The sequence below is a fragment of the Lactuca sativa genome, chromosome 2, assembly GCF_002870075.4.
Source record: "Lactuca sativa cultivar Salinas chromosome 2, Lsat_Salinas_v11, whole genome shotgun sequence".
In the NCBI taxonomy this organism is placed as follows: domain Eukaryota; kingdom Viridiplantae; phylum Streptophyta; class Magnoliopsida; order Asterales; family Asteraceae; genus Lactuca; species Lactuca sativa.
This window is the reverse complement of record NC_056624.2, coordinates 5,501,407-5,524,653: the sequence shown is the minus strand read 5'-3', so window position 1 is coordinate 5,524,653 and position 23,247 is coordinate 5,501,407. Positions and strand designations below refer to the sequence as shown.

The 23,247-nt window shown below is 33.5% G+C and overlaps 1 protein-coding gene and 1 non-coding gene across 6 annotated transcripts; one reads left to right on the top strand and one right to left on the bottom strand.

Moving 5' to 3' along the window:
- Nucleotides 1–4,162: 4,162 nt before the first annotated feature.
- LOC111914799 (uncharacterized) lies at nucleotides 4,163–17,900 on the bottom strand. 5 transcript variants are annotated; one of them, XR_008230088.1, is made up of 8 exons: nucleotides 17,758–17,900; nucleotides 14,360–17,087; nucleotides 13,745–14,284; nucleotides 12,559–13,200; nucleotides 8,647–9,342; nucleotides 6,208–6,987; nucleotides 6,026–6,099; nucleotides 4,163–5,372 (listed from the first exon to the last, which is right to left on the bottom strand). XR_008230088.1 is itself a non-coding variant. In XM_023910507.3 (7 exons), the coding sequence occupies exons 2-7, from the start codon at nucleotides 17,057–17,059 to the stop codon at nucleotides 6,085–6,087; spliced, it is 5,373 nt and encodes a 1,790-aa protein (XP_023766275.3). In that variant the 5' UTR covers nucleotides 17,060–17,087; nucleotides 17,758–17,900; the 3' UTR covers nucleotides 5,742–6,084. The 5 variants fall into 5 exon arrangements, 2 of the variants coding, with proteins under 2 accessions (XP_023766275.3, XP_052624191.1); XR_008230087.1 differs by having other exon boundaries at nucleotides 4,163–5,367; XR_008230086.1 differs by lacking the exon at nucleotides 4,163–5,372 and adding an exon at nucleotides 5,742–5,930.
- Nucleotides 17,901–20,417: 2,517 nt separating this feature from the next.
- Nucleotides 20,418–20,520, top strand: LOC111914804 (U6 spliceosomal RNA). Its single transcript, XR_002857950.1, has one exon. It is a non-coding gene; the product is annotated as a U6 spliceosomal RNA (small nuclear RNA).
- The last annotated feature ends 2,727 nt before the right edge of the window (nucleotides 20,521–23,247 follow it).

Here is a 23,247-nt window from a genome sequence, read left to right as displayed (position 1 = left end):
CACATTTTATTGGTCATACACCTCAAATGTATCATGAAATTAATATAATAACCATAGATCCTAAATTTCCCAAATAGGTTTAAAACCAATTTAGCAATGATTGAGAATTTACATGTAAGGTTAGGCATTAATATTCAGAAGTGGATACTTGGACTTTCTTTGGTAATCTCATCTGCATGATCAACAAACATAGTTTAACTTTAACTAGAATTTAAAATACGTTTAATGAATCTATAAATAACAAGATATTATAGATTTTTGACCTTAGATTTTGTGGTTCTTCAACCTATCAAGTTGGTTTGTGGAGATGTGTAGGCAAATTTCTCAAACGGATTTTGTGAGACGCCTTTACTCAAACTTGTAACACTAGAAGGTGAGACTTCCTACAATTAAAATCCAGTTTGTTACACATGACGGTATATGAAAAAACAGGTTGTACTGCATTTGGTATGTATTGGATTGGGACTGTGTGCCTGATTTCAATAAGACAAAAGTTGCAAATGTTTTAAGGGAGTCACTTTCGATTTGAAACGTATGCAAAATTACGTTATTTGTTGTTGATGTATCGATATGTTGGATTTCTAGTCTTTCAGAATAAAAGAGCACCTGCATATAGAAAAGTTATATAAGTTGGTTGTATATCTCTGAAGGATCAAAGATATTTTGTGATCATATTCATCACATCCCAACTCCCAACTCCCAAAACATAAATCAACAAAATAACCAATATGCCCTCAATAATTATCAGTTGGATATGCGACAAGATATTATAATAGTATGAATTGATATGATACCTTGTTTAAAAGCTACACATTAGAGGAATCAGTTGCCACAACATGTAACCCAAGGCAATTGACTTGATCACTACAGAAAGGGTAGAAAGCCGTATTTAATACACATCCATCTTCTTTGCTCCAAATTCTCCCATCAACACATGTAATATCAGACACCACAACAGCTACACATGTGAGACCCTTTTCTCTCCCTTTCCAACTTGACACCAACTGCACCTTAGATAACGACATCAAAGAACAAGGGACATAATAGTCATTTTCCGCAAGACCCAGTGGGTTTTGCACATAGTGAACACGATATTTTTAGATCATTCTTGGTTTCATCATCAAGATTCATGGTTTCTTTAACTGGAAATTTGGTTTTAGGGTCAGGGGAATCAAAGTGGGCCATCTTGACTGATGCTAAAGCTGAAGACTTTCTTCTTTTATGAAAATGGGAATTGACGCTTGAATCTATATGTGAATTGTTTTGAGGGATTTGTTGTTTTTTAGGCGGTGTTGTTGTGTTCATGCATTCAGAAGCTAATGTGGAACAAGGGGAAGAAAAGGAACGAGTGGGAAACTTTGATTAGATTATGATTGACTCGGAGACAGATTCAAGAGTAGTAGGGTAACTGCTCTTGATTGGTGTTTCCTTCACAATGGGTGGCTCATGATCAAGGGCATTATAGTCATTTCTCAGGGTTTCATGAACAATGGTAAAGTCGAAACCGTCATAATGGTGGCGATGAAAGACTGCACCCATTATAAGGTAGACATTTGTTACCAAGTTTTATTCTTTTTTAGAGTAATTACAAGAATGGTCTCTATGTTATTCCCAACATTTCAGGTTTAGTCCAACTTCTACAATAAAATGAATTTTCTACCCTCATATGTTTCTTTTTAAAGTACATTGCATTTTTGGTCCCTGAGTATAGCTGATGTTTTTAATTTTGGTCCCAAAAGGTTGTCATGCTAATTTGGTCCTTATTTAAGATTTTTATAACGTTTTTTTTTCCCTTGTTCCTAGTAAAATGGCTATTTTTGGGATCGAAATTGCAAAATCACACCCATAGAGAAAAAATTGTCACTTAATTTGGAACCGGGACCAAAAACATTACACGAATGTCAACTAAGGACAAAAAATGCAAAAGAAAACGTTTTAGGACCAAAATTGCAAAAAAGCAGCCATACTTAAGGAACAAAAATGTAAAGTTTTCTATAATTTGTTTATTTTTAAACTATTTTTACATGTCATTTTACAGGACCAGTGATAAATCGGAAACAAAAACCAATGTTAGGGACCAAAATGAAACAGAAAAAACAAAGTTGGATTGAATATGCAACTTTGGGTATAACACAAGGACAATTCTTGTAACTAACTCTTTTTATTTCCATGATTGAAAGAAGTTTAAAATACCTATTTTGTGTCTCCAAATCACCTTTGGAGTCGGTGTAAGTTATACCAGTATTGTTGTCACTCTTTTCACTCGCATTGCTACCTGATGTCTGATGTCTAGATTCTGTTTTGGGGGAGGGGCAGTGAAACTTTTTAGTTGTAATTGGAAACTTTTTTATTATTTTTTTTGTTAATATTTCAGGTGGTGAAATAACAGCATCTGACATAGATCTTTAATAAGATCAAGATCCTTCCCGGAGGTAAGAACCTTAGTCGACCCGCCTGTGATTCGAGAAACAGGGAATTCTCCAAAAAAACAGTCAAAGACTTGTATTCCATGCATAAAGAAAAATGTGTTCCTAAGGTGCTTTATTTATAATGTCCAGCTAAACCTAAACAAATCCTTAATAACAAAAAACCTAATCAATATCCAAAACTAATACATTAATAAAAAGAAACTGTAAAAAAGGAAACTTGAATCCTAAAGGAATCTTAAAACTTATTCCAACATCAATCTTGAACTTATCTCCTGCGTCGGTAGACTTGACCAAATCGACCCATACGGGTCGTATCTGTCACAACTAGCAAATTTGCTAGGAAATTCTATACTTTTGTAAACAATATCAATGACAACAAATTGTAACCATAACTTGATATGCATATGATGTTATTCAATAACAACAAACTTTCATCAAAAATCCAATTATAAAGCCCAAACTTCATGCAAAACATTACAAAGTCAAGTTAGGGTTTGAAAACCCTAAGAATCCCGACCTAAATCCATTATGGACTAGGATTTCCTTATTGGGCCTAATGGACCAATAAGCTTTCAATTTGACTACTTTGGGCTTAGAACCCTTAAATGGGCCCTAATTGGACCCACTTTCATGAAACTTAACCTTTTGGGCCTTATGGGTCTAGAATGGATCATTTTACACTAATGGGCCTTATTGGGCCATAAGTGAATTAAATTCCTTATTGGACCGTAAACCCTCTCCAATTGGATTTCATTGGGCCATGAACTACCCTAAAGGCCCAATGGGCCGAAAACTTGTATAGAGACTTCACACTTTCGAGCAAGACCAAGAATGGGCCAAAGTGATTCCTTTCCTCTTTCTTCAGCCCATTTCGGCCCAATACAAAAACGGAGAAACTAAGAAGATTAATGAGTGCTAGCCACCTCATTATTGTTCAGTGGTCATCTAAGCATATTACACAACATGTGACTATGCATGATCTCATGTTTCCATGCCATTCTTTCTTTCCCTCTTCCCTTTTCCCTCTTCCCTTTTTCTTTCTTTTGTGCAAATGTCAATCGTTAAACAATTTATGCTCTGTGATATTGTAATGTAAACAATGTACTTGATGTGAACAAGGTCAGTTGTAATGTATTACTGCATGGTCATGTTTATGTTATGTTTCTTGTATATTCATTGTGATAATATTTCAATTTAAGTCACACGAACCCCCGGACGTTTCCGTCGTCTGGTTCAGGGGTGTGACAGGTTGGTATCAGAGCTTTGTTTATAGTGAACTAACATATCTAAGCATACATGATATGCAACTATAAACACAATGGGGCTAAATAACTCTGAACAGAGTAAATAAAATACTTACCTATGTGCGTGTTTTAGAATAATAGCATGATACTATACAATAAAAGTTTTTGGGGGATTTGAACATTGCGATTTAATCAGGGCAGTTATGTAATCGTATTGGGGATCAATGTAGCCTAATCAACTACATTCATTCAAAGTAAGATCAACATATGTTTGGGAATAATCGTGATGGTCAATAAACCGAAAGCTTACCATCTAACTATCCAAATAGGTTAGAGGAACTAAACTTAAGAAAAATAAACATTGTAGGAGTATTTTAAGAATACTATCCTTATACACCCCAATGCACACACTTTTCACACCTATACTTCCCACGCGGGCAATATGGCAGGAATGCAGCAAGACGACCCCTACTATCAAGCTCTAGTAGTCTATAGGGAGATTGAGGTGGGTCTAGATGACAATCCTGAAGAAAAGCCTGAAGGAGGCCCTACAATGGGAGGTGGGACCCGGAGTGGAACCGGAAGAGTACGTGGTAACTGATTACGAATATGATGAATCTGACCAGGAGTCAGATGAAGGAAAGGACGTTAAGGATACACCTAGTAAGCCCCACCCATCGGAAGCCCTATCAGACTCACACACTATTAAGGAAAGTGATACAGACTACATACACTCTCTTGAGAAAGAAATAGCCAATCTCAAACGTCAACTCTTTGCGGCCGAAGCTAGAGCCGTTTGAGTCGAGCAAAGGGAAGAAGTAATCACCTAGGAGCCGTTTGATGGTTAGGAATATGATTTTATTTTCATCTATCTATTAGGATTCTATTTGTATTCGGAACCATATGCTTCTAAGAAAAGTGAGTGAATTACATTTTTAACCATATGATTTAACATGTTTAAGCCACGGACATTGATTGCACATGTTAGTCAATTTATGCAACAAAATATTTTTTTAGACATAATATTCATTATTCAACTATGTTTCATTCTAGGACCAGTTTATGCACCAATTTTTTTTATTTTTTTTAGACAAATTCTGCAACAGTGTTTCACTTTCATTACAAATTTATGCAACTGACATAAAGTATGCAACATTGATCATTACGCAACTTTAAATAAATGACCAAAGGTTTGAAGATTGTGAAGAAATGGAAATGTAATGTTTTTTCATCAAATATTTCTAACTAAGCCCGCCACTGCATAAAATCAACTTGACAGGTAACGTCTTTTAATCCAACTAAACCAGCCACCACATAAAAATTTTCATGTCATCATATGGTACAACCGTATGTCGACAAAAACATGCACAAAGTGACAAATTAAACAATGAATGAAAATATAATGTTTTTTTCATCAAATAATTTCTACATAAGTGGCATTTTCAAAATCTGAGCGTGATTATAAATAATGACAACTCCAATATCAAACTAAATTTGATTATAAAAAAAATGTTAAACCTCAGATGCATCAAAAATCAGATAATATGCATAAGTGTTCTGTTTCTCAAATAGGTTTAAAATAATCAATGGATGGCTCATAGTCATGGGCATAATTGTAACTTATCTAGGTTTAGTGAACAATTGTTAACTCAAAATCATCATGAGACAGATTCATTGAAGGTGGCGATGGAAACCTGCACTGAACATAAGATATTTGTAACCAAATTTTATTCTTTTTATTTCAGAGACTGAAAAACAAAGCTTTTATATGGGTGACACTGACACACTCAACTTACAAGAGAGAAATGGAGTCGCTTCCTCAAGATTTAAGTGCTCATATACAAAACAAACATTAATACACTTGACTTAAAAGAGGAGCCAAAAGTTTATGGGTCTTTTTTCATTGAAGAATTTTATCAAACACCGGGTGTTCATAAAAATTAAGAGCACAGATCTGTTGAATTAAGAGAAGTTTTATGTTATAACAAATTAGCTTCATACTTTTTTTTTCTTTCTTACCCGGTGTGAGCTAAGAAAGTTTCATGTACGATGGACTATCATTCTATGCACCTTCAACCACTGAATTTATTTACTATTTAAAATAGTGGAACATGTACAGACCAATTAATAAAAACTTGTGTAATTATTGCTAAGTTGGTCACAGCTTAATTAAATACAAGAAGTGGACACATCATAGATAAGATTACTTGAAAATAGAAGTTCAATAACCCGAATTGAAAGAGTAGTAAGCAAGCAACTGTGACAAAAAGTCAATTCAATGATCAGATAACTAAGGTGGAGAAACATGTACATGATTGGGAAGAAGGAAATAAGTGTACAATGTAATCTTACCTGTGCTATATAGCTAACTTCAAAACGAACCAAACCGCACGTGTGAATTTGATGTTGCTCTAGAACTCCCATCCCTGTAGGAGAGGAGATTACAATAAGTTGTAAATTCGAGAGTAAAGTAAACGTTTTGTTGGATCAAACATATTAATCTGTTACTAATAACCAAAGGAGACACCATATACCTCTTCTTGTTTGGTCTTTATGAAAGAGTTTGGGTCTTCCGTTGCATGACACAATCCAAAAGTTGTATCTATTAGTTTTAGCTTTGGAGTAGTTGATTGCCCATTTGTGAAAACTGTTATTTTTGGACAATCTTTGATTTCCAAAGTATCTAATATTGGCCATTCAAAAGCCTCCTTCCCCAGGCAAAATCCCTTGAGATTTGGAAGCATTTCAAGTGTTATGGATTTTAGACAAGGGAACACAACCTTTGTAGTCGGTCTGGTTTTGGAATCTTCAACTTGCTTCACAATCACATCCATACTCTCGCAGTTACTTATTTGTAGCTCTTGGAGCTGCAATAGACTGCCAACCATGCAACTACTGAAAACGTGTCCAAGAAGCTTACAACTTTCAATTGAGACCTTTGTAAGGTTTGGAAAGTTCAACACTATCCACCGATTGCTCTTCCACATATGCTTCAGATTATTTAATCTACCCAAAGTCACCTCTTTCAGCTTCTCAAATACCACAACAGATTGTGTTTCAATATCCACATCTTCATTTGTCCCTTCTGCTACTTCAAATACCTCCTCTATTTTAGATTCACCATACTTGCTGGTAATAATAGAAAGCTTTTCAAGATTCTTCAAATTCAGCAACTCCTTGCATGGAAAAATTATGTGGCTTTTCAACAATTTGTCACTCCCTTGTGCATCTACTTCAACTAAATTTGAAAAAGACCATGGGAACTGAACTAGCATTATCATATCTGGAATAGAGCACATAGGAAGTTGAGTCTGCTAAGAAAAATCAAACATAGATAGATCATCACAAACACGACAATTATTAAAGAAAAATACATTTAATATTACAAACATAATAAGGATTGCAAGTTATGTTATTCTTCAATGAGCCAACATGTATTTCCAATCAACAACCTAGTTTATGACACTGCTTACATTATATTTTGTGAAGATGAGCACCATGAAGAAAATTTCAGCTTTATATATTGCATTTGCTCAAATAATTTAGATTGTTATCGATGATTGTCGAGTCTTTTTAAATAAAAGTAAAAATGATAGTTTGTGGGTGAGTGGGTGGGTGGGGGGGATAAAATAAAAAGTAAAAGTTAAGTGTTTTGGCTACTTCAAAAAGGGTAATTTTTCATGTACTGAATATTTACATCCAATTTTTTTAGGAAAAAAGATAATTATGTTATTGTATTTTTTATGGCATTGTCAAATACAACAAATGATATATGGATGATATACTTACACTTTTACAATCATCTCAGCTATACTATTTTCGTCAATTTTAGGTAATAAACGCTAAAAAAATGTTTACCTTGTAAAAGATGAGAGAGAAAAGAAGAACTTGATTAAGTAACAACTAGCATCACAATATTTATAAAATATGTTAGATAATTGAATTAAATTGGATGAAAACGATATAAATGATTTAATTACAATATATACTTCCATACAAAAATCTATTTGTTAACAGATATGAGTGAAAATATGTAAAATGAGGCAATGCTTCAATTTCCATCTATTTTGTGTTTTCTTTTCTTAACCGAATGAAGATGTTAGTTCTAAGTTCCTAATAAATGATTTATGTCAGGTACCAAACGATCACATTCTATGAAATTTACAAATGATTTGAATAAGAATGAACTTGCCAAGTATCATTTGTAATACACAAGAAAATAATTTTTTATGTTCATATATTTGATATAAATTCTTAAGTCTTGTATTTTTAAGGAACGTAAATATTTTGTGAATTTTAGAAGCACTTTTTCTTAGGTGCTTATTTTGTTATTCCTTTAATTGAATACTTTGTTTTTCTACAAACCGATCAATTTTTTTGTCAAATTAAAATACGTTTTAGCGAAAACTGCAAATTTGGTCCCTGTATTTGTTGATTTTTGTGGTTACAATAGGGACACTGTAAAGAAGAAGGGGTTGTTGATCTGATTCTGATCAAACGGAAACTAGTATAGTATATGTTCAAAAATCTTTAGACATGGAAAAAACCACCCTCAGTGAATATGTCAATTGGGCCTTTTGTCTTTACTTCATCTAACTTGATTAAAATATTAAATTGCTAACTTATGAATTAGTGAATATAACATCTTTTATAACATAAGAGACCACTTAATATCTTAGGAATGAAATATTAACTTATAATAAAAAAAATTGCATATTTTCGTAACTTTTTATAGATACAAAAGATGGGAAGTGGTTATATATGTATCTTCATTTGGTTTTGTTTTGTGTTTCTTCCGGAATACACATATGAACCGACCTGGAACCCCCCCCCCCCCCCCCCCCCCCCATAGTGTAAGCAAATACTATGTTTTGCATATGAACCATCTAAATTTGTAAGCAAATAATATGTTGAACATCATAAAACGACATGCTGATCACCTGGTTAAATGATGAAGTAAAGTAACAACATACCTCTTGTGTAGCATTGGTCAAATGGAAGTTGAGGCCACATTCAAGACTATGCTTGCCGTAGGCTGTATGTATGTAGTTGAGCTTCGGAGTCATGGAGTGACCAGATGTGAAATTCATCATTTGTGGGCAGCCATAAATCTTAACCTTTTCCAATGCTTTCCACCTGAACTCATTCTTCCCCAAGAAGAAACCCTTCAGATCTGGTAAATCTACAAGTGTAAGGGACTTGAGACGACGGAAGAAACCCTTGAGTTCTGGTAAATCTCCGTCTTCCTTCACAATCACTTTCATTGCCTTGCATTTAACTACCATCAGTTCTTTGAGTTGCTTGAGGCTTTCAAGTGTGGAACTTGTGAATATATATTCCAATACTTCACAGTCATAGATTCTCAATATCGTTAGGTTGGACAATTGAAGCAGAGTCATATTAGCCGACCTTGGGATGGTGATTGCAGTACAAGTATCATCACTTCCATCACCAACATTCGTAGTACTATCAACACCATCTTTGTTTATTTCTTTACTTTCAAATATCTCCACCATTGACTTGCAATCTGATATGCTCAACACTTCAAGCTTATTCAGTTGTCCCACTACATTGGATGGAAACACTCTTGATAGGGCAGGACAATTCCATATATGTATGTGTTTGGAGTATTGGCATAAGAACCAAGAAGCAACACCGACTTGAGAACACTACAACAACACATGAAAAATCAATGGATCTATTTAAATTAACAAAGCTTAGCTGTTTGCTATGTACATGCACAAGTGCTTCCCAAAACTAAGGTAGTTCAGTAACGTCGACAATGTAAGTTGAACTACAAAAGGGCAATATATCTCGGCCATTTTTTTGCAGTTTAACAATTCCATTTCAGTTTTAGCTCATCAAACCTACCCAAGTTTGAAATTTCTTTCTATATCGACAAATTTGACCTACTATAGCAGGTTAAAGTGGTCATAATTGAAAAGGTTGTCAAAGTTTAGTCCACTTAATTTCACTAAAGCCACTCAACTTTGACAAAATTTTCTATTGTGACCACTTTAACCTGCTATAGCAGGTCAAAGTGGTCAGCATAGAACATTTCTCCAAACTTGGGTGGATTTCATAAGGCAAGCTGAAGTAGAGTGCCATGATTTATGAAGAGAAAATAAATGGCATTAGACTTTTCACAAATTCCAGGTCACCACTGGCATGACACCTCAGCAGAAACTTTTATGAGGTTCTGATGGTGACAGACAGAATCAACGACATGAAGAGAGTGGAAGGATCATAAGAAGCATACTTCTGAAAGACACAGAATCAGCATAAACATAGAAGACCACCTAGGCCACAAAATCTGGGCCTACATGTGAAAGATTCAAATGGTTTACAAGACAAAGTTCATGTTAGATTTTATGGTGAAAAAATGAATTAAGAGAAATCAGATCGTGGTTTTTGGACACTCCATTAAGGAAGAAGGTTTGTCAAATGACCAAAATACCCTTGTTATATATAACCGAATAACTAAAAACGAGAAATCAGTTGTATGCTATGCCTTATATTGTTGGCAAGAGAGAACAAGTAGATGGTGGATGAAAGAAAAGGTACACTAAATCAATCATAAAAGTGGCCTTATACAGGCTAATACGAGAATATGAACAGCTAGAAAAAAGGAAATAGAAACAAGAAAAAACAAAACTGCCAGGGTGCTAATTAACACAACTAATTAGCATTTATTCAAATTAAAACTCGAAACTGAAGAGACTTTGAAGTACTTTGATTAGTAATTAATCAACATATATATTTCACACATGTCTGCAGGAACACGTCTATAAACACATAAAAGCATAATATAAACCATAAAATATGCAAAATTTTGTAACTATGAACTTTACTTGTTTGTATTGAAGAAGGGCTAAATGCAAGAAATAGCACCGCATTTCCAATTATTCGTTTATTATAGAAGACCACCTAGGCCACAAAATCTGGGCCTATTTTTGAAGGATTCAAATTGTTTAAAAGACAAAGTTCATGTTGGATTTTATGGTGAAAATTTGAATTAAGAGAAATCAGACTGTGGTGTTTGGACTCCACTCCATTAAGGAAGACGGTTTGTCAAATGACCAAAATACCCTTGTTATATGTATAGCCAAATAACGAAAAACAAGAAAACAGTTGTATGCTATGCTTTATATTGTTGGCAAGAGAGAACAAGTAGATGGTGGATGAAAGAAAAGGTACACTAAATCAATCATAAAAGGGGCCTTAATTATATAGGCTTACAGGAGATTTTGAACAGCTACAAAAAAGAAAATAGAAACAAGAAAAAACAAAACTGCCAGGGTGCTAATTAACACAATTAATTAGCATTTATTCAAATTAAAACTTGAAAATGAACAGACTTTGAAGTACTTTTATTAGCAATTAATCAACATATATATATATATATATATATATATATATATATATATATATATATATATATATATACAGCAACAGAAATCCATTGTATTTAGATGACACTGCTATAATTGGGTGGGTTTCTTAAACTACAATGCTTTAATAGGAAAAAGAGAAAGTATGATGCTCTGATAAGCAAATCGATGAAAGTAAATTGCTATTTCTAGCATTTTAGCCTTTAATAAATGACCCAAGACCAGCATATAGGTACTTTCAAAATCCACCCATTTATAGCATTCTACTTTCAACTTTTCTTATCAAGCCATTGTAGCCATGTGTAATTGGGTATATTTTTCAAAGTATGATGCTATAACTGGAAGAAATGAAAGTATGATGCTATAATAAGAAAGTAAATGAAAATATGTTGAACAGAAAAAAATGACTAAAATATAATGGTTTTCTGTATATGGCCCCATTCAAAATTATTATAGTGCCATGATTTATGAAGAGAAAACAAATATCATTGGACTATATAACCCATTACCCCCTCAATGTGAGAAAATGAAAACATAATTGTACTTCTAAATTTATTTATTATTAGGAAATGAGTTTGCAATCAATATGCTTATATTTCCATACCTGCATTGATTACATGCATCATCTTCTTCATGTTTTAAATAATTTTACTAACATGAACGGTTAAATTATTATACATGCATCATCTTCTTCATGTTAATTTATTATACATCTATAAATTTTCATTAATTGTATTTTTATAAAATCTATCTTAATTCTAATATGCTAAATAGATCGAAAGCATTTTTAGAACAAAGATTTTTTTCAAGGGAGTCCTTTTCAGTAAAAAGTTGGCTAATTATACTTGATAAATTAAGATCTAGAGATATTTCCAAAATTGACAACATTGACATTTGACTCTATAATAGTTCAATGTCTTAAAGTTAATATTTTGAATAGCACACTTTTCTGGTACAAAAGAAATTGTAAACAGGAGCCTATTGTCACATATTGTATTTATATATTTTCAGTTGGCACATTAGATACAGCTACATAAAGTTTCATATTGTTTTGTTCAATGTCAGCAAAAAAGATATTTCTCTTAAACAACAAACCGAATTTTACTAAGCCAAACTAGCATGCTAGGAAACAAAACAAAACAAAACAAAAAAAAAAAAAAAAAAAAAAAAAAAAACAGAAAACAAAAAAAAGCATCAATAAAATCATTTTTTTTCTATTTTTCATATGACTTATATACATCCATCAATCAATTTTTTTCTCTCCCTGACAATCCGGTCTTATCCTAAATCAACTTAATGACCTACGCAAATGAAAAAACTATTAAATACTATGCATGTAGTTATTTATTTTTGTCTTTCCAGCTTCAGAAGAATTAGCTTAGGGAGTTATATAAAGCAGCTAATGGAAAATAGAATATTAAAAATAAATATATATTTAAATAAAACAAATAACTGAAATATGTAAAGGATTCGCTTAAAAGAAATCAAATATACCTGGAACTGATCATGGATGGAAGTAGTTGTGATTGTAGTACCGCCATCGATACTCTTTAGGCTTGGCAGATTAAAAAGGTAGAGAGAATCAAGAAGAGGGAAGGAGGAGATGGTGTTTGTGTGAGTAGAAGATATTATTTCTTCATTTTCATCATTAATATCTCTATTTGAAACAACTTCTTCAATACCATCACACTCATGTATCCAGACATCCTTTAAGTTGGGAAGAAGTTTGCCCATGACAGGTGAAAATAAGTACTTTATGGTATGACACTTTTCCATGTGTATGATTGTGAGGTTGTGGAATGAGTAGGATTGTGATTGGTTTTGATGAATTACAAGTTTCTTCCAATTGCACTTCCACACATCACTCATCCTCTCCATATTTATTAAATATAAAGACTTGAGGTGGGGAAGTAGTAGTGGTGGTGGTTGATGATTATATTTATGCAGACTTGTTGTGAAATCTGTGGTGCTGTTGCTGTTACTGGAACTCTCTATCTCAAACACCACTTCAACATCCTTACAGCCAAGTACTTGAAGGTGATTAACGTTAAAAGGTTTGGGATGAATTGAGGATTCAACGTCAGGAATATTACCATCCACCTCTGAAATGATCTCTTCCTTGGATATTACATTAATCTGCACATATCTCAACAACAAATATAATTACAAATAAATATAACTCATGTTCACATATTCAAGGAGGGGCAAGAAGGGAAATAAACCAATTCTTACTTATTCACAAAGAGGCAAGAAAGGATTTAAACCATGAGTAAGCAATTGTGGGCAGCACGGGTAAATAAGTAAATTAACTATTTCAGTTATGCCTTTATATTGTAAGAGATCAGTTAGGAGAGACATCTTATCAATTATTTTAGAGATTAGTCGCTTTGGGAGATCTTGGCAACTCAAACCGCCAGATTTCTATCACATGTATGTAAAATTGATCATTAGATCATCAATTTCCAGTGTGAGATCTATAATTTCTTGTATTTCTCCTTTCCATCCTTGTGTGATTGAAATTCAAGAGTGAGAATCTAGCAGAACACATCGAAAGAATTGTGTAGAATTGATTGATTTGTTGTAGTGTGATATGTTATATACGTGTATGTATGTATAGAGACACATATACATAAGTTGTTAACATCAAAAGAGAAATTGAAAGCTCAATGACATCACATACCTCCTGGCTGTTCTGAACCAATTCAATGTTGCTCCTGGTTTCTTCAGAAGGTCTCCTTCCATCTATACTCACATTCATAACTGTTTTCACATCAGAATTGGTGACGGTCGGTGTGAATACGTTTACAAACCTCTTGCACTCTTCTATTTCTATACTTTCAACAGCTTGAAAGGTACGGATGAGGATATCAGAGCTACTTTCACCTTTCATCCTCCACAACTCTCTTAGCTTCTCCAAATTAGATACTTCAATTTGTCTCAAGTTGCTACTGTGTTCTTCAATTTCACCAACACAACTCATGTCGATGTTAAATAACACTTCAATGTTTCCACAATTAGAAACATCAAGCACTTCCAGACAACCCAGCAAAGACATGGGATTGGTTGGAAACAGATTCACAAGATTATCACATCCCCTCACTTCAATCTTTCTCAACACGCAGGCATCAACGTCTTTGCTACTTATAACTTGATAAGGCCATATCTCTTTCAGCTTATCCATCCTCCAAATCCTCAATTTCTCCAACTTAGGAATCAGCACCTGCACAACAATTAAGACTTGTTGATTATAAGTCAATCTATGAAACTGTCAACATAAATCCTAATATAGAGGTACCTGTTTGTTAAATAATGGTTGAATTGCAGAGTCATTACTGGACATAGAAGATGTTGCAGATGTTTTCTTTGGATAAATGCTATTGAAGTTAGGAAGGCCATCAAGTTCCAACTCCACCAGCTGTGGTAGCTCAATTACATTAGCAGTGTTGCAAAGACCTATCAGCTTTGGTAGCCTATCCAATCCTAGAAACTTTAGCCCCTGAAACTTAATTTTCTCAGCTCCACCATTTTCACCATGTGCAAGTACTTCAAGAACAGAGCACTCTGAAACTGTGAGGCGCTCAAGCTTCACCAAACCATTTGCAATAGGGACTGTGAAGAGGTACCTCAAGTTTTCACACTTGAACACATCAAGGACTCTTAGATTATTAAACGCTTGCTGAGGGAGATGAACTGATTCCATTAAAACTTCTTCAAGATCGTTCATACCATCCACCTCCAAATAAAGCACCTCGGTTTTCTCAAACAACTCATTCATTGTAGATTCCAACAGCTCATCTTTGTTAGTGACCAACCTCAATGTGTTTTCAAATGAGTGCATATTTTTGTGAGTATTGTCTCCTAAACCACATCCCATAGAGATTCTAAACCTTTTAAGTTCAGTAAACAGCATATTCTTGGGCGTACCATTGTTGTCAAAGAACTCAACTTCTAATGCAGAAAGATGATTTGAAAGCTCTGCTAATTCAACACGATTGCTGTCTGTGAACCTAATTGCCTTTCTATCATCAACTCTCATATAAAGCTCTTCAAGCTTGACCAAATTTAACAATACACCATCATCAATACGAAGATTTACACACCCCGTCAAATCCAATAGCTTTAGCTTCTTCAAATTTCCAATTGTGGATGGTAACTTTCTGATGCCACAATGAGCAAAACTGAGCACTTCCAGATTCATGAGTTCACCAATAACAGAGAAATCAAACATCAATAGGCATTGATGGAGAATGAGTGTTTGGAGCTTGGTGGAGCATTCAAGTGATCTGGGAAGCAACGGATACTGCATTTTTTCATATGCTACAACTTCAAGATTTTCCATTTTTTCATAAAAACCTTCAGGAAACTTAAGTGACTTATCTCCATCCATAAGTCTCAAAAGTGATAGGTTTGGGTACTTAGAGTCACCAGGAAACTCAGACATTCCTGTGCAAGTAATAGAAAGTCTTTTGCAAGACTCTCTCACTTCAGCTCTACTCCACTTTGAAATATCACCATGGTTGATTATCCATGGATGATGACCTTTAGAAACTGTATTTATGACAAAAGCAAGCACAAGATCATGCATTTTGACACACCCAATGCAATCGCTATCCATCAACAAATTTGCATTTCTAAGATTCTGCACACACATTTTTGTCCTGTCTCTAGCCTCTCCCAAAGTGGATACTTCACTTAATAACTGTAGGCCCCATGCATATCTTGTGAGTTCCTCAATTGGGATATTAAAGTCATCAGGAAACAAGCCACACAGAAGAAAAATCACCTTTTCCTCCTCTGTTTTTATATAATCATAGCTTATCTTAATAACTTCTTGCACATTCTCATCAAGATTCTTCTTCTTCAACCGTTGAAAAGTATCTCTCCATACAAAAACTTCTTGAAATTGAAGGGTTTTGGCGATGAGTTTAATGGCAAGGGGCAAAAAACCACATCTTCTCACGATCTCACTTCCTATTTGTTTGAGATCCTTATCATATTGTTTTGAAACACCTATAATTTGCCAAAAGAAACTACATGCTTCAGGCTCTTCCATCACATCCACTCGAACTAGTGTTGACTCCGAATTGGCTTCTACTGCAATTTGTTTGCAAATATTTTCATTTCGTGATGTCAGCAACAACTTGAAGCCGTTGGGCAAAGGACTCAATCCAATATCTTTGAGGTCAATCGTTTCCCATACATCATCTAGTATTAGTAAAACCTTTCTTCTACCTTCTAGAAGGTTTCCAAATGTTATACGAAGACGATCTGCTCTAGCTTCTTTACTCAGTTCAATGAGGGATTGGCCCATCATATACACTGCCACATCTTGCTGAATAGAAAGCATGTTAATTTGTTGCCCAATAACCACCTTCACAACATAATCAAACATTTTCTTATCTTCTGCAGCCTTTTTCAGTTGCTCCATCATGGTGGTTTTCCCCACACCACCCATTCCACATAGGGCTATCACTTTGCTCTTGTGATCTTGTTGGAGGGACTCCAAGGCGTTCTTAAAAGACTTCTCTCTTGATTTGAAGTGATTTTGGGCATCACCATCCGAAGGTGCAGAACTGGATGCGATTTCTGAGTTCACTTTCCCAAGAGGTCTTTGAGCATTTGTCCAAATTATCTTACTATTTTCATCAATAAGACTTTCCATCTCCTCCGTAGTCTTGAATGCCTTCTTTCCAACTAGATACCTCATTTTCAAGTTACAACATCCGCTCCCAATACTTGGAATGCTTTGAGCTTTTTCTTTAGTCTTTTCAACTTCTTCCAACCACCCCGTTACATGAGTAGGTATCTCCAGATTACTTCTATTGTTTGTTTCCATGTGTTTTTTGACATCACGGCTTGTATCATCCAGTAGCTTTATTTTAGTATTCATGTTCCTAACATGATTCGTGGATGAAAAGAGATATCCCAGTTGTTTCTTGACAGGAGCAATTAAAGATTCAACAATAGGACTAATGATTGCAGATACAAGCTCCATCTTTCAATATTCTAGCTTTTACAGAGACCTGTAACAGATAAAAAAGGCAATGAAATTGTTAAAACTTATTACTTATTAACTTGCTTAGCTATCTTTTTTCAATTATCATATACAATCCATAGATAATTAGTGTTATAAAAAGTTTCCTTCAGGATTCAGGACACATAATAAGTTTGGCTAGAATAGAATTGATAGTTGGTAAATTAATGTGTATGTAAATTCATAGTTAATTTTGCTGTTTGTCTTCCCTTGTCAACTTAACCTTGGTTTTCTTTGAAATGATTGAAAGTGGGAATAGATTGTTAATTTCAACATCTTATTGAAAGTGGGAATAGATTGTGAGAGATGAGGAACAAAATACCGTGCCTTTTAATTAGGGGTTTATTAGTTGTAAACAGAGTCCTACAGTGATATTAGGGCTAGAACTGATCTCTACGTGGAAGCATCTGTCCTAAAAAAAACATTCCCCCAAAACATTGTTCAATAATCAAAAGAGGGAAATGAGGAGGCACTGTCATTCATTTAAACGTTTACTTGATTTTATATGTGGAGCATACACGAACAATCCACAAGTAACAACGCAAAACATTTTTTTTCAGATAATTTCGTCAAGGATCGATATTCGATAGATTGAAAACAAAAAACAACTAAGAAAAATTATTCATAAACAAAGAGAAAAACTTTCAACAAAAACATACCTCTTCTACTATATGCGCCTGTGCTAATGCTTGCTGTTTTTGCTTCTTTGTAAAGTGCGTATGTGTACAACTGGTTGGAATTGTGAAGAAGAAGGCCAATATATTGAAGTATGAACAAGCCTCAATTATTGCTGTTGACCTGCAAATACCATGGTATTGGATGGATGGAAATAATGCAGTCAACAGTCATAATCTAGGTACTAAGAGCATTGCCTAACATACTACAGAGTATAGCACAAGTAATACACTAACAGTCAAAGGTCCCACCGGTTTCTATTGAAGCACGATACAATGTCGGATCCCTACCCCACCTTAATATGTTGGGAATATGACTTATCAAGGTAATTAACTTCTCGGTATGTTCACATCTGGGTAACTATCTTTTTTTTGTACATATGTAGGTAACAAACTTTTTGGAAGTGTTCACATATGACCATTATGACCTGTTATAGCAGGTTAAATCCTAGATGTGAACGTTTTCAATAAGTTTGTTACCTAGATGTGTACAAAAAAAAATAGTTACCCAAATATGAACAAACGAAAAGTAAAAATTAAATTACATGAATGGTCCCTGTGGTTTGGGGGAATTTGTGGTTTTGGTCGCTAACTTATTTTTTTTTAACTTAAATGGTCCCTACTGTTTACTTTTGTTGCGTGTTTGATCACCGTTTTACCTAAAAATACTTTTGTGCCCTTATTAATTTATTTTTTTAATTTATTTTCTTATCTATGTATTTATTTTTTACATATTTAAAAAAAAAAAAAAAAAAACCACACATATTTAGATGTGAACGTTTTCAATAAGTTTGTTACCTAGATGTGTACAAAAAAAAATAGTTACCCAAATATGAACAAACGAAAAGTAAAAATTAAATTACATGAATGGTCCCTGTGGTTTGGGGGAATTTGTGGTTTTGGTCGCTAACTTATTTTTTTTTAACTTAAATGGTCCCTACTGTTTACTTTTGTTGCGTGTTTGATCACCGTTTTACCTAAAAATACTTTTGTGCCCTTATTAATTTATTTTTTTAATTTATTTTCTTATCTATGTATTTATTTTTTACATATTTAAAAAAAAAAAAAAAAAACCACACATATTTGTATCTCCTCGGATGATCCCCACTATTTATTTTTTAATTAATTTAATTTTTTAACTCGGATGGTCCCTACTATTTAATTTTGTTATGAACTTGGTCTCTGTCTTACCTAAAAAGACTATTGTTGCCTTGGTATTTTTTTTAATTAATTTTCTTGTTTATGTACTTATGCTTTATATGTTTAAGAAAAATTAGTAGACCTCACATATCTGTATCTCATCACCATCCCATCTTTCATCCTTCTCAACTTCTATTTATTTTTCATCTTTAGTGATATCGACGTCTTCATCATCACTTCTTTTTTCGGTCCTTCAACTCCGTCGAATCAGCACCACAACCCACTAAAGATGAAGAGACAGTAGGTTATGGTGTTGGTTCGCCAGAGTTGAAGTACCAAAAAAAAAGGACGGTGAAGACATCGATGTTACTAAAGATGGAAAAGAAATAGATAATGGGGAGGAGATACAAATATGTGTGGTCTATTAATTTTTTTGAATATGTAAAAAATAAATACATAGATAAGAATATTAATTAAAAAAATAAATTAATAAGGGCACAATAGTATTTTTAGGTAAGATGGGGACCAAACGCGCAACAAAAATAAACAGTAGGGACCATTTCAGTTAAAAAAAAATAAGTTAGCGACCAAAACCACAAATTCCCCAAACCACAGGGACCATTCATGTAATTTAATTTTTACTTTTCGTTTTGTTCATATTTGGGTAACTATTTTTTTTGTACACATCTAGGTAACAAACTTGTTGAAAGCGTTCACATCTAGGATTTAACCTGCTATAGCAGGTCATAATGGTCATATGTGAACACTTCCAAAAAGTTTGTTACCTACATATGTACAAAAAAAAGATAGTTACCCAGATGTGAACATACCGAAAAGTTAATTACCTTGATAAATCATATTCCCTAATATGTGATATTTCATTTACACCACATATATATCACCCCTAATTTTGGGCATCCCTTTGCAAAAAAGAAAAAGAGAATTTGTAAAAAATTTCAAAATAATTGTATTTAGTGGGATGATTATTAGTTGGTCTAATATTTGAAAAAGCTTACGTAATAATTTAATTTAACAACTAAAACATGTGTTTTAAAAAACCATATCATATTAAATTAAATGGTTTAAAATAATGAGAAAAAATAATGAGAAAAAATTTTGGACACTCATGGTAGGGATAATGACTTGGGAGGGTAATAAGGTTTCCAGTTTGTCCGTATTAGGTCACTAAGGTTTTTTTTGTGCGTATTAGACCAATATGGTTGTTATTGCCGTTTACAAATAGTCCTTTTACCGGTTTTAATGGGTAAAAAGGATTATTTCTAAACGGTAATAACAACCATATTGGTCTAATACGCACAAAAAAAAAAGCCTTAGTAACCCAATACGGACAAACTGAAAACCTTATTACCCTCCTAAGTCATTAACACTAATTTTAAAGACATTAAGAATATATGACCATCAATAGTAAACTACTTCGTTTAGAACTCGCGTCGTCCCATATAACCTGCTACTCCTCTATATGGCGAAGCTCTTCATCTATAGTCGTCCCTTTGGGGACATCCAATAAAATTGGAACGATACATGGAAGATTTGCATGGCCCCTGCGCAAGGATGACACACACAAATCAAGAAATGGTCCAATTTTTTTTTAACCCTAATTCCCTTTTCAAATGCTAATAGAGTTGAATTGCAATTCTTACGTTTCAGTAGTTCATCTACTGAATTCATAATCAGACAACATGTGGATTCTATGGTCAGATTGATCTTCTTGTTGATGTCTTCAACCATTTGTGGCAAGTAAGAGTGATCTTTCTTTCTATAAAGTCTCCTTTAAGTTTTTTACTTTTCTTAAGTTTCATGCTTTATAAACTTCTGTTTATGTGTTGTATATAGTCTGTATGTGTTTGTTTATGTGCTGATTTTGATTAATTTTGCAACTTCAATTTCTTAGTTCATGTTGTGGTTTTGCTTTTTATAAAATAATTGATAATAGGCATCATTTGCAAGTCCCTGTTGGTTTTACATTTCCATTCGTTATCAAATGTAGACATTGATGGTAGGTATCAAAGTGATATTTTGTTTTTGTACATATGGATGTGTTCATGTAAACATTTAAATGACAAAAAAGAAGTTATTGATAAAATGTTGCATATTTATGTAATGAAGATCATCAATCATATGAGTTTCTGGACGTAGAAGTTCTGGAAGGGTTGTGAGATAAGTTTAAATGGAAGCAAAATTTTCAGTCAAACAAATCAGTCACATTGATTAGTAAGCATGTTTTCTAAATAATTAGGGTTAATGACTTAGGAGGGCAATAAGGTTTCCAGTTTGTCCGTATTAGGTCACTAAGGTTTTTTTGTGCGTATTAGACCAATATGGTTGCTATTACCGTTTAGAAATTGTCCTTTTTACCCATTAAAACCGGTAAAAGGACTATTTCTAAACGGTAATAACAACCATATTGGTCTAATACGCACAAAAAAAACCTTAGTGACCTAATACGGACAAGCTGGAAACCTTATTACCCTCCCAAGTCATTATCCCCTCATGGTATTAGATTGAAGTGTTTGAATATATGACTCTAACCGGTACCACTTGAGTATGCAATATGTCCACGTGATTGCAAACTTCTTTAATTGTTTCATATTTTACCAATGCAGTCAAAGTAAATTCGATCACAATTTTTTTTTTATCTAACTGCAAAGAGTTGTCCTTTTCCGTTTGAGCCAAATTAATAATAGTAAAAATAATCAAATATCAATAGCAAATACGTTCGAATGACCTTTAACATTTGAACGCACAAATTTACATAAATTTAATCTGTGACCTCACTATCAGAAACCACCATCTACAAAAATCATGAAACCTAATGAAAAATGAAAAACAAATAGGAAAATATGAAATGATTAGACAATAAAGAGTGATACAAATTTAAGTAAGATATTTCTTTCATCATTTCAACATCTATCATTTCCGTATTCTCTTTTTCATAGTCCATAATGGTCTCATTGGTTTTCTTGGAAGAGGGTTTAAATGGTTGAATTAGTGAAATATAATTTCATGTTTAGCAAAATATTACTTTTATGGTCTTGTTGGCTATTTTATAGTAAAAAATATTTTATTTATCATTAAAAACACTTAACCTACTAAATACTAATCATTTGATCATTCCAACTTTCCACATCAAAATATTATCTCTTTAATTAAAACGTATTAGAGTTGATTATTTAACATGTCCAAAATCAGGAAAACAACATTATAAACAACAAAATTAAAACTATGGCTGGTCATAAAGAATGTTACAACTACAATAGTCACATTTTATTGGTCATACACCTCAAATGTATCATGAAGTTAATATAATAACCATAGATCCTAAATTTCCCAAATAGGTTTAAAACCAATTTAGCAATGATTGAGAATTTACATGTAAGGTTAGGCATCAATATTCAGTAGTGGATACTTGGACTTTCTTTGGTAATCTCATATGCATGATCAACAAACATAGTTTAACTTTAACTAGAATTTAAAATACGTTTAATGAATCTATAAATAACAAGATATTAGAGATTTTTGACCTTAGATATTGTGGTTCTCCAGCCCATCGAGTTGGTTTGTGGAGATGTGTAGGCAAATTTCTCAAACGGATTTTGTGAGACGCCTTTACTCAAACTTGTAACACTAGAAGGTGAGACTTCCTTCAATTAAAATCCTTTGTTACACATGACGGTATATGAAAAAACAGGTTGTATTGCATTTGGTATGTATTGGACTGGGACTGTGTGCCTGATTTAATAAGACAAAAGTTGCAAATGTTTTTAGGGAGTCACTTTCGATTTGAAACGTATGCAAAATTAGGTTATTTGTTGTTGATGTATCGATATGTTGGATTTCTAGTCTTTCAGAATAAAAGAGCACCTGCATATAGAAAAGTTATATAAGTTGGTTGTATATCTCTGAAGGATCAAAGATATTTTGTGATCATATTCATCACATCCCAACTCCCAACTCCCAAAACATAAATCAACAAAATGACCAATATGCCCTCAATAATTATCAGTTGGATATGCGACAAGATATTATAATAGTATGAATTGATATGATACCGTGTTTAAAAGCTGCACATTAGAGGAATCAGTTGCCACAACATGTAACCCAAGGCAATTGACTTGATCACTACAGAAAGGGTAGAAAGCCGTACTAAATAAACAACCATCTTCTTTGCTCCAAATTCCTTCATCACCACTTCTTTTCCAAATTCTCCCATCAACACATGCAATGTCAGACACCACAACAACTACACTTGTGAGACCCTTTTCTCTCCCTTTCCAGCTTGACAACAACTGCACCTTTGATAACGACATCAAAGAA

Excerpts from the sequence above, each read along its gene's own strand:
- LOC111914799 (XM_023910507.3), bottom strand. The coding sequence starts at position 17,059 with ATGGAGCTTGTATCTGCAATCATTAGTCCTATTGTTGAATCTTTAATT. Across the intron at positions 13,201-13,744 it reads TGGTTCAGAACAGCCAGGAG|ATTAATGTAATATCCAAGGA; the intron begins GTATGTGATGTC and ends AGATATGTGCAG. Across the intron at positions 9,343-12,558 it reads CCATCCATGATCAGTTCCAG|TGTTCTCAAGTCGGTGTTGC; the intron begins GTATATTTGATT and ends GTGTTGTTGTAG.